At 36.5% G+C, this 12,046-nt stretch overlaps 1 protein-coding gene across 1 annotated transcript in view; it reads left to right on the top strand.

Moving 5' to 3' along the window:
• Positions 1-12,046, top strand: part of LOC107660661 (low-density lipoprotein receptor-related protein 1B-like) — a 249,544-nt gene that overhangs the window by 39,927 nt on the left and 197,571 nt on the right. Inside the window, exon 4 of the mRNA XM_016450048.1 lies at positions 4,685-4,822. Within this exon, the coding sequence (XP_016305534.1) occupies positions 4,685-4,822 (138 nt within the window). The remainder of the gene's footprint in view (positions 1-4,684; positions 4,823-12,046) is intronic.

The following is a 12,046-nucleotide window of genomic DNA, read 5'->3' as shown; positions in this document are numbered from 1 at the left end:
GGCATAGCAGAAGACCTTGAACATTAATGAATTCTAGTGAGATAATGTGTGCATTTGTAAGAGAACTTAAAATGTTTTTTTATATATAGGAAAAGGTATCAGTGCAATTACACCAATTTTAGACTAGCTCCTCTTTACCATCAGAGGTTGAATAGCAATTTAGAACTTCAGCCTTTTTTAGCTTTTCTTTATAATGCATTATTCAGTATGCACAGTCCTGAAATGCAGTTGGCCATTTGTTTTATTTGTTTCGTAGAGTGAAACCTGTAACAAATATTGTGCCAATTAAACAAATAGCTGGAAAAGGTGCACATTTTCTCTCCAAATGATCCTTTTTTGTTGATCTGTTTTAATTAGACACACAGAACATTGGACTATGTACACTTTTATGTAAATATGAAAATTTGCTTACCTTCAAATATTAAAGATGTAGATGAGTTTGTTTCTTCATAAGAACAAATTTGGAGAAATTTAGCATTACATTACTTGCTCTTCAATGGATCCTCTGCAGTGAATGGGTGCCGTCAGAATGGGAGTTCAGAAAGCTGATAAAAACATCACAGTAATCCACAAGTTCATCAAATGATGTTGTGTAAAGTGAAACGCTCCATATTTGTAATAAATTCATCAAGATGTTTTTAACTTCAAAAAGTTGCTTCTTTCTAAAATACAAGTCTTCTATCCATAATATTGATTTCTCCAGTGAAACAGTCATCTTGAGTGAATCAGGTGAGAAATATGCACAGATCAAAAACGTTGAAAATGGTTCTAAACAAATGTGACCCTGGACCACAAAACCAGTCATAAGTAGCACGGGTATATTAGCCAAAAATACATTGTATGGGTCAAAATGATCGATTTTTCTTTTATGCCAAAAATCATTAGAATATTAAGTAAAGATCATGTTCCATGAAGATACTTTGTAAATTTCCTATAAATAAATATATAAAACCTTAATTTTTGATTAGTAATATGCATTGTTAAGGACTTCATTTGGACAACTTTAAAGGCGATTTTCTCAATATTTTGATTTTTTTGCACCCCCAGATTCCAGATTTTCAAATAGTTTTATCTCGACCAAATATCCTAACTATCCTCCTATCCTAACAAACCATACATCAATGGAAAGCTTATTTATTCAGCTTTCAGGTGATGTATAAATCTCAATTTCAAAAAAATTGACCCTTATGACTGGTTTTGTGGTCCAGGGTCACAAATATGTTGGTAGATTTTGATGTGAGAGGACAACAGGAGATGGACTTTTTCACTAGAGGATGAGTTATTATGGATTATGGACTGGTGCTTTGGCTCGAAGCAATGGTTTGAAGTTAATGATAGATTTGTTTCTTAAAAACACAAAGCTTTTCTCTTTAAAAGACATGTAAGTTAAAATGCCAAAGGCATACATGTACATAACATATTCACTGCAGACTGTTATCCAGTCTCTAATGCTTTTTTTTTTTTTACAGTTCTCCTACATGCAAGTATGATAAGCATGTGTTTTCCGCCTCCACTTTCATGAGTTTTCTCATGATGGAGGATGTTTCACCGCGAGTGCTATCTGGCTTCAAATTCAGTACAGGGTGAAGAGAAATAATTTCCTATCATCCCTCAACTGCACAGACGCCATCTGTGTTATCCAGCACGGTGCATCTGAAACTCCTGAATATTCATCTCTCCCTCTCATCTGATTAGATTAGTCCCCAATCAGTTTGTGAGTGGAATGATTCTGTATTTGACAATGCAGTTTTATTAGGATAATCACAGTTTGTCACAGCCCCTCACTCCACTGCGTTAACAGAGCAATGCATGTGATATGGGCCCCTCGATTGTTTTGCTGCTGTATTTACTCATGAATAATGGAAAAGCGCCTCATGAATGCATAATTAGAGAGATGTTTGCCAGTATATCTGAACAGCTTTAATTGAAAATTAGCATGGCTATTAATCAACATATTTGGGCCCCAAAATCCCTCTGACACTGTTAAATCTGCTGAGTTGTGTGTGTGTGTGTGTGTGTGTGTGTGTGTGTGTGTATGTATGTATGTATGTATGGCCAAGGATTGAAACAAATGGCGTTTTAATTGAAAAGCCTATCCTGTATCTTCTCCTCCAGCTCTCTGAAGAAAAGCCACGAGGTTGTGAGGTTGATTAGCCTGCCTTTTGTACTCACGTTTGAAATATGAGTATGCAAAGTTGAGGTCACTTACATTTGACTTTCCCTAATTTAGAATATCCTTGGGGCTCGGAAAGAGGTGGTCTAGAAAAAAAAAAAGTTTCAGCACATTTTTTCAATGACTTTCAAGAAAAAGGAAAACGTCTGTGAGAACAATGGGATGCTTTCCTGAAATGTGAAAAGCATAAATGTGCATCGGCGGATAAATCATACGCTTGTTATATGTTAAGGGATGACAGTCGCCCATTAAACGACCCCCTTAATTACAGCGTCATTTTATCTTATGAAGTCTAAATGAAAGCTGATGAATAACCTCGACTCTTCCGGAGGATGTTTTCAGTGGTGTAGGATCAGAGCTCGGAGGAAACTGGGACTCCGGAGATTTGTAAGAGGTCCTGTCACACGAGCTATAAATCTCACGCTAAGTGGCTGTGTTGCAGTTATGGTAATTGATACCAATGTAGTTAAGGTGCAATGTGACATATTCACAGTATGCGAGATGGAAGTCGATGTTTCACTTAGACGTGTTTTATGTGTTCTTGTAGCTGCTCAAGTAGATGAGGGTCACCTATGTGCCTCATGAATCTTTAAACAGCTGCTTGGTGCAGCCGTGTCAATAGATATCTCTGAGGCTTTGGCTCCGTCTCTCTCTTTCATTCTCTCTTTCTCTTGCTCTCTTTCTCTGACGCACAGAGTGATTCAGAATAGCTTAGCAGCGTAGCCTACATGCGAACGTCTGTTTACTGTACAGAGTAATGCCTTCAAGTAAACACATTTGCATTTGTGGCTGCGTTTACAGACTGTTGATGTATTTTTTTTTATGGAGAAAAGGGCTATTTACAGCAATGCCATCATTTACTCTATGCAACCTGTTTTAGTGAACTTTATTGTTTATCTGGAGTGCTATCTTTGTAAATGTCTGAATAATGTTGTTTCTGGAGGGTTTTTATATGCTTATGGCTACATATTGATTCTAATCATTGTGTAATAAACGTTAAATTCATTAATTTTTTGGTTTTATATTAAGAACCTAGTTTATAGAAAGTACTGTATGTTTAAAGTGCATTGCATTGTGTGTTTGTGTGTGTGTGTGCACTGCATATAGTAATAAACAGTAGTATTGTGAAACATTACAATTCACAATAGCTGTTTTCTACTTTCATATATTTGACATTGTAATTTACTTCTGTGATGCAAAGCTGAATTTTCAGCAGTCTTTACTTCAGTCTTCAGTATCACATGATCCTTCAGAAAACATTCTAATATGTGACCCTGGACCACAAAACCAGTCTTAAGTCGCTGGGGCATATTTGTAGCAATAGCCAAAAATACATTGTATGGGTCAAAATGATTGATTTTTCTTTTATGCCAAAACTCATTAGGATATTAAGTAAAGATCATGTTCCATGAAGATATTTTGTAAATGTCCTACTGTAAATATATTAAAACTTAATTTTTGATTAGTAGTATGCATTGCTAAGAACTTCATTTGGACAACTTTAAAGGCAATTTTCTCAATATTTAGATTTTTTGCACCCTCAGATTCCAGATTTTAAAATAGTTGTATCTCGGCCAAATATTGTCCTATCCTAACAAAGCTTATTTATTCAGCTTTCAGGTGATGTATAAATCTCAATTTCGAAAAAAAAAAGACCCTTATGACTTGTTTTGTGGTCCAGGGTCACATATGCTTATTTGGTGCTCAAGAAACATTTAATATTATCATCAATGTTGTGAACATTTTTGCTGCTTAATATGTTTTCAGGCTTCTTTGATGAATAGAAAGTTCAAGAGACATTCAAGAGAAATTTCAACATTTATTTGAAATAGAAATCTTTTGTAACATTACATACCAGTAAAGTACAGATACTTGAAAAATGTACTTAAGTACAGTAACGAAGTAAAGCTACTCCGTTACTGTCCACCACTGATTTACTGTCACTTTTGATCAATTTAATCCATCCTTGCAGATTCGTAATAAATAGGTAATAATTAGTCATGTCTACATTGTTAGTATTTCTATTTTCAAACAAATGCCAATTTGCCTAAACGGTTTCTGTAACCTCATTGCATTGCAGAACTTTACTTTTACAGTAAGAGATGTATTGGCTTTAAGTTGTTAATTAAATTAGCATTCATTAGGATAGGAAAGAGGAAGGCTGAATTGTAAATGAGAAACCTTTAACCAATCTTTTAGCATTTCTCTAAAGAACCACCGACAGGAAATGGTGCTGAAGGAAAGTTTTTGCCACAAAATGAAATCACTCTGAGACTGGCAGTGCATTTTAAGCTGAATTCAATCAACTGGATTGTTTCCCATTTTCATTTGCATCCCTCAAAGCTTAGCAAATTAAAGCAAGTGACATTTGTCTGAACCACGTAGATTTGCATAAAACTGTCTTAGCAGTTATTAAAGTAATTACTGACAATACAGTGAAACTGTGTGGATATGTTTTAACTAAAATCACACCAGACCTGTATGTAAACCTCATTCTTTTCTGTTCTTTAGGTAAGGTGGAGGTGATAGTCAGATGTCCTCTAAATCACATACAGTGTATCGGGACGAGAAAGTGCATTCACTTCAACAAACTCTGTAATGGGGTGAAAGACTGTGATGATGGTTTTGACGAAGGAGTCCACTGTCGAGGTGAGTACACTATAGTATAATGTCTTTGCTAGACAGATATTTATCTCGATCTGTCCATATCAGTAAGCTCACTGTTTGGACACAAACAGCCTTTATATTGACAGCCTAACTCTGCATATCTTTACATTTTGGTAAATTGGTTTTACGCTAATGGAAAGTGAACAGGTGAATGACACCGCATGTGTGATGTTGGACACAAACAACTCTTGTTCACAATCGTCCAAGCCACAATAACAAGCAGGTGGAGCCACCTGGACTCTGTGATATGACAATACCGACTCAGCAGTTGGCATTGGGTGGATGCCCGTTAGTAGAGGCGGCACACCTCAGTCTGGCCAAGAGTGCGACCTTTGGTGAACTGGAAGAGTGTGGCACCCAGCTGGGCAGTGCCAGGAGCAGCTGATCCTGCCCTTTGATCCAGAGCCTGGCTGAAAACTGGCCAGTGACCCATATAAACAACACCAGATTATAATGTCAGGTGGATTGCAGGGGTTTCCTGCAGGGTTGGATCAACAACATGTTTCGCTAGACTTGAGAGACTGGTGGAAGAATAATAATGATTATTGAGAAATATGACTTATGTACATGCTGTTAGGTTTGATTACAGAGTTGTATCCAAAATTGTTGTTTGTTTGTTTTTGTTTGTTTCTTTCTTTCTTTTGGAAGCCTGTTTCCACCATAGAAAAGGTAATTGTGACTTTTTTTTATCTCACGATATGTGACTCTTTTTCTCGCAATTCTGTTATTATCTCAGAATTCTGAAATTATATTACATTGTATAATGTCACGAAAAAAGTCAGAATTGTGAAAAAAGTCACAATTTCCTTTATTTTTATCTCATAGTAACAAGCTTTTATCATTTATTTATAGCAAATTAATTAAAAATTTACACTAGTCCCAAAAGACATGTTAGTTTGGTTTAGTTTAGTTTAGTTTAGTTTTAGTTTTAGTGTATTTTAGTCAGTGTTGGGCAGTAATGCATTACTTAGTAACGCGTTACTGTAATTTCATTACTTTTTTTGTGAGTAATTTAACGCGTTATAATTTTCAAAATAGTAATTAGAGTATATTACAAGCCAAGGTCTCTATACATTACTGCCGCTTTACTGAGCGTGCTCACGAATCCTCTCATTATAACACATGAATTGTAGACATTCTGAAAGATTCATTATGCATATATTTATAGTGTTTAAACAGAGATTTGTGAGATTGCGATGAACTGAGATGTCTTTTAGAGATTATAAATGCAGCGCTCTTTGCTGGCATTCTGCCACGCCAAACCATGCACGCAGCAGCCGCTTGCTTTAGTTAAAAATAACAGTGTTCTGTGAATGTTGATGCTTTAATAACAAATATTTATTGGCGTGTATGCTGGGATTTCATAAATTTCATGGAGAAAAAAGTAACGTAACTAGTAATGTAACTAATTACTAATTACTTTTGAAATAACGTAATCAGAACAGTAACGTGATTACTTTTAAAAGGAGTAATCAGTAATTTGATTACATTTTCAGAGTAACTTGCCCAACACTGATTTTAGTTTATTTTTACATTGTATTTCTCCTTTTATTTTATTGCAGAATCAAGCTTCCATAATTTTTAAGTAAATATTTTATTTAATTTTATTTTATTTTGTTTTGAAATAATTAAGAACTAAGCCAAGTTATCTAACAACTGAGCTAATTGTAAAATATGCACATATTTAAGATTCATTATTTCTGGGTTTTGGAAAGTTTATTAAAAAAATGCTAAATAGAATTATTTTCACTAGGGATCTCTTACTTGTGGAACCCACTTTAAATTGACTTCAAATGATATTTCCTCTCATAGAAACAGTGGAAAGCTGCCTGTTTTTTGTATTGTCTACATTGGTATATAAACATGACATTATATAAGTTGTATTACCCTTCGCCACCATATTAGCTCATTCCTTATAAGCCAAACCTCACTTTTCAGGTTTATCTGCCCTAAAGGAAGGGCTGACCTCAAAACAAATTTTCTCTGACAGAAAAACCAATCGCCTTCCAGTGCAAGGAAAGAGACTGGTCTAGTTCAGTGGGCAGAAAGATTAAGGTTTTGACTTGACGTATTGCAGATAAAGAGAGAGGTGCCCAGAGCCTGAAGTGATGTATCACAGAAAGTTATCCTTGGGTGTTAGGAAGCATTAAGAGACATTATGTTCATTGTTCTCCTCCTCCATTTGTTTGTTTTTAGATACAGCTAATTAAGCAAGGAGTGCCTGGGGCAATAAATCCTACATTTCATTCCACCCTTGCTCAGTTTGCAGACTTCTGGGCTGCCGTTTACTTCACTGCAGTCCTAGCGCAAATGTTCCCTTACTCAAGTGTCTTCGTTCTGTTTAGTCTTTCACCTCTAAATTGATGTTTTTGCAGCTTGTGTGCAAGGAAAATTACATTAGCTTTTAAACCACATGCAGATGTTAGTAACGATACGTAAGACAGTTTTAGAGGTTGCACAGAAGTGGAAAGTCTGGACATGTTTTTGTTGGTGATTTAACCATCTGCTGAACTAAGCAACATAGTATACTTCATCAAAGGGGCTAATTGAATGAGCAAGCACTGGCTGCTGAGTAGTTCGGGCCGGGACATTCGACATGTGTTTCCAGCCATACACCTGCAGATGGGAGGAAATGAGGTCACCGCGGAGAAGTTGGTGCATGGCAGCTGGGTCTCCGCTGAAACTTTCCCTCCACCTCTCGTAATAAATATACATAATGAATTCCAGGAGGGTATTACACAAAACTGTGCCCATATGGAAGACAAAGACAGCATTCTATTTCACCTTCACACACTTCGGCAATTCTTTATTTTAATGATTGTTCTTCAGTGGAGTGGAGATTTTCAGAGATGGCATGAAAATATTTTTTTCTTTTCCACCACCTGGCTGCCTCTTTTGCACTGTGCAAAATCTCGCTCCTCTCAGCCAGCACTGGTACTTGACAGGTGGAGAAGAGAAGAGGGCACATTTAAATTTAGGAGCTCTTAGGTGGAATTTTCAGAAGTTCCTCACAAGCTGTGAGCATACAAGTGGCAAGAAAATGTCTGTGGGGACAGCATTTGGTCATAGTAACAGGTGGTTATGTACATAAGGTCTTTCAAAGGGACTGTCAAAGACTTTTTTGAATGTTTTCTTTCAATAAGCACAGGTTTTAAATTTCTTTTTGGAACTGAGTGGTCCTAGGCTTTATTGAGTGCATTTACATGCACATCCTTAAACTAGTTATGCTCAATAAGCCGCATGGTCATGTAAACTTGTTAAACCGTTTTTCTTCATCGAGGTAAGGTCATAAATGGCTTAAGAATAAACTGATCGACACAGGTGGATTTTTGCCCATTTTCCCGATTTCTCCCAGTATATAAGCACCTTAACCTGCGTTCTGTCGGCTTATTGAAGTGTGCATGTGTGATATGTGACAGGTAAATGTCCTTACGCCTGATTTAGGTGCAACCAACCACAGCGGGTGATTTGCAGAGGAGGAAGAAATATATCACAAACTTTTTTTGACCCAAGAAATATTAAAAATGTTTTCTCATTTCATGCAGCTATAGGACGAGGGCTACAGTTGTAAAAAAAAAACTAGTAATGACAATTTTTTTTTTTTGGCTAGAGAATGTTTTCAAAATGGTTATGTTAGAAGCAAGCGAATATCAGAACAAATTTTATTTACATTGTCTTTATGCTGAAATGCAATAACAAATGAACACCCTTAGGTAATTTCATTGATTGTGGTATGTGCTTGTATTATGTTCGGTCGTTAAAAAGCAGCTCATGATTCCTTTTCTCAAAAGCAATTACATACCAATTAGAGTAATTACAGGAGTAGAAAATAAAAAAGAAGAAAGCTTAAAGTCTCTTTCAGTACAAAGGAAGTCTCTTCACAGCCCTGAGATGTGATTACAGAAATAATTCTCCATATGTGTTGCACATTAAAACTGCCTGTGTAACCAAGGTTACTAAAGCCCATATTAAACCTGTAAAGAAAGAGAGAATTATTATAATGCACATATAATATATTTGATTATATTATTTTAATGTTTTAGAGATCAAATATTGCTGAAGAAACTTCGTAAATGTCACAAACTAGAAAAGAAATTAAATTAAACAATTAGAAATAGCTCCGCCCTTAGTGGGTTGCGTCATCTCTAGCGCTAAATAGAGGTGAATAGTCTCTCGTCACAGAGTGAAGTGAAATGGCCGCTGGAGCAGTGATGCGTGTCAGTTGCAGTTCTAAAGTTAATTAAGAAAGTAAGTGAAAAATACTAGATTAACAATTGAAATTCATAATTAAAACATCGCTCGCAGGAAATAGTTGTTTAAATAGTTCTAATCGCGTCTGTATTAACTCCAAGGGTTAAACGAGAAGATAAGCTGATTCATCTGACGGAAACTGCATAAAACAGATTTTCCTTGATTCATCTTTGGTTATTTCTAATCGTTATCATTTTATTCTTGGTAAGCGAGCTCATAAGCTACCATGTTTAGTTATGGTTTTTGCATTTGTTTGTCCATTCGGAGGGTTGTTACATGTGTGTAGTTACAGAAATATTACAGCTCTAGATACTATGTACCAATGTGTACTTACACTGTGGTTACATACTACGCACACATCTAGTTACTATGTAAATACACAGGTATTAGGGCCACTTAATATAAAGTGGGACCCTATCCCTTCCGTAGTGAAAAGGGAGCAACTTATAAAAATTATAGTTGTTCATATATAATATTTTATAATAATTTTATAATAATCATTTTTGAAAAAGACGCAGAATAAGACCATAAGACAAATACGAAAGAGATACAAATTAAACTAATTTTTCAGATACAGTAGGTTTACTTAACATTTATTTAACATATTTAGTTGGTTAACATTAATTACGCGGGTAGGTACTTAATTAGGAATGCTGTCCCTTCAAGACGGAAGGCATGCATGTAATACTGACACATGTTCAGATTTCACCCACCTGTTTACATTCACTTAATCCATAACCCACTGTATTTACGTGAGATACACTACACGATAGACATTTGGACTGCTGTGTGTATATTTGAGCGCTGAGAACGGAAGAAGTGGAAAGCGCGCGCGAGAGAGAGCACTTCTATCAGCGCGATTCTGCTATCCCGCTTTAAATCACCAACTTTAAGTTAATCGACAACGAATTGTGACTCCCGGGAAAAACGGGACGTCTGGTTACCAAATTGCTGTTTTTTTGTTTTGTTTTTTTCCCCATCTTTTATTGAAATTGTTCTGGAAAAAGTGAACACTAAGGTTATTGAGTCCTATAACTGTACTTCGGGTTTTAAGTGTTAACTAGTTGTACCATTTATGTGAAAAAAGGAACACGGTCGTTTGATAGCTATAAACCAAACCAAGCTAGAAATTAATCTGAGTAAATAAGGAGTACCAGAACTAAGTAAAGAACTAACAGAATAACTACAGAACTAAATAACACTCGAAGAGTCGTTATCTGAGTAAAAACTGCTTTATTTCTATCATTTAATTAAAAAGGGGTTATTTTGTTAATTTTTCCCTTTTTCTGAAGCTGTCATTTAGTTTTTTTCTTGTCTTTTCCCAACGCAAACAAATTAAAACAAAGAAATACAAAAGAAAAATACTTACCTTTTCAACTATAACCCTGTCTTGTGTTATTATTTCCCTTGTCTTGCTGCAACGCTGGCTCAAGAGCGAACGTAGTCTTCTGATCTGGTCCAAGGCATTAGAAAGTGGTTTATGTTTAGATTGTAGGTCACGTGCTACACCTGCTTACTGTTGTACAGTTTTGATCCATTGAGATGCTTCTCTCCCGTTTAAAGCAGGAACAAATCTATCTATGCTTAACAGTATTAAAGGTCCCATGACATGCTGCTTTTTGGATGCTTTTATATAGGCCTAAGTGGTCCCTAGTACTGTATCTGAAGTCTCTTTCCCGAAATTCAGCCTTGGTGCAGAATTTCAGCCACTACGAGCCAGTCCCACAATGAGCTTTCCTTCTACACGATAGACATTTGGACTGCTGTGTGTGTACTTGAGCACTGAGAACTGATCGCGTGCTGTATATGAGAACTGAAGAAGTGGAACGTGCGTGAGAGAGAGCACTTCTATCAGCGCGATTCCGCCTATCCCGCCTTCACTAACTTTAAGTTAATCGACAACGAATTGTGACTCCCGGGGAAAAACGGGACGTCTGGTCACTTTATCCCTACCCCTTAGGGTGCTGAGACCATTGTTTCAGATCGCTAGTTTGCATTTTGGTAGCCTATCCATCCACTGCGGCTGCCATACTGAGACTAGATATGCAAACACCCCTTATCCGATTGCAATCCAATGACAGGGACGCACATTTTGAAAGACAAGACAGTAGCCTATAGGATGTATTTTGAATGTCCGGTAGTCCTCAACTAACATTATAGTCCCGTCTCGTTAACGAAGACGCGGCATAAATTTTGTCATAGTTTTTATCATCAGATATTAGTTTTAGCTTGTCAACGTCTCATCTTAGTCACAGAAAAAATTTTCGTTAACGAGAATTTTTCATCGTCATCTTCGTAGACGAAATTAACACTGATGCTTAAAGACATGCACAGTAATTAACCAAAATTCAAAGTTTGTTTTAATGGTGTCTAGTTTAATTTGATAATATTTAGATATACAGAACCATTCAAAAGTTTGGGGTCAGCAACATTTTAAAGGGGTGGTTGATTGCGATTTCACTTTTTTTTTTAACATTAGTTAGTGTGTAATGTTGCTGTTTGAGCATAATGAATATCTGCAAAGTTACGAAGCTGAAAGTTCAATGCAAACGGAGATATCGTCTTTTAAAATGATGGCAGTTTAATGCCTATAAAAACGGCTCGTAGGGACTACAACGAGTTACTTCCCGGGTTCGTGACGTTACAAACCCATATAAACCCCGCCCCCGGGAACATGCAACAAAGGGGGCGAGGCCATGCTGTGCTGCTTTAGAGAAGCGGAAGAGAAAACTAGGGGTGCATGTAAAAATCTATTCATATATGAATCGCGATTCTGTCTTCTAACGATTCTAATGGATTCACAAGATTCAAAATCAATGTTCTAAAGCAGCGGTTCATAATCCTGTTCCTCACGTCCCCCTGCTCTGCACATGCACTGCATCTCTCTCTCTCTCCCTCTTTCTCTCTCTCTCTCTCTCTCTCTCTCTCTCTCTCTCTCTCTCTCTCTCTCATACA

This window comes from Sinocyclocheilus anshuiensis, unplaced genomic scaffold (assembly GCF_001515605.1).
Source record: "Sinocyclocheilus anshuiensis isolate Anshui unplaced genomic scaffold, SAMN03320099.WGS_v1.1 scaffold627, whole genome shotgun sequence".
Lineage (NCBI taxonomy): Eukaryota > Metazoa > Chordata > Actinopteri > Cypriniformes > Cyprinidae > Sinocyclocheilus > Sinocyclocheilus anshuiensis.
The sequence above is the reverse complement of the archived record's forward strand: the minus strand, read 5'-3'. Positions and strand labels throughout refer to the sequence as shown.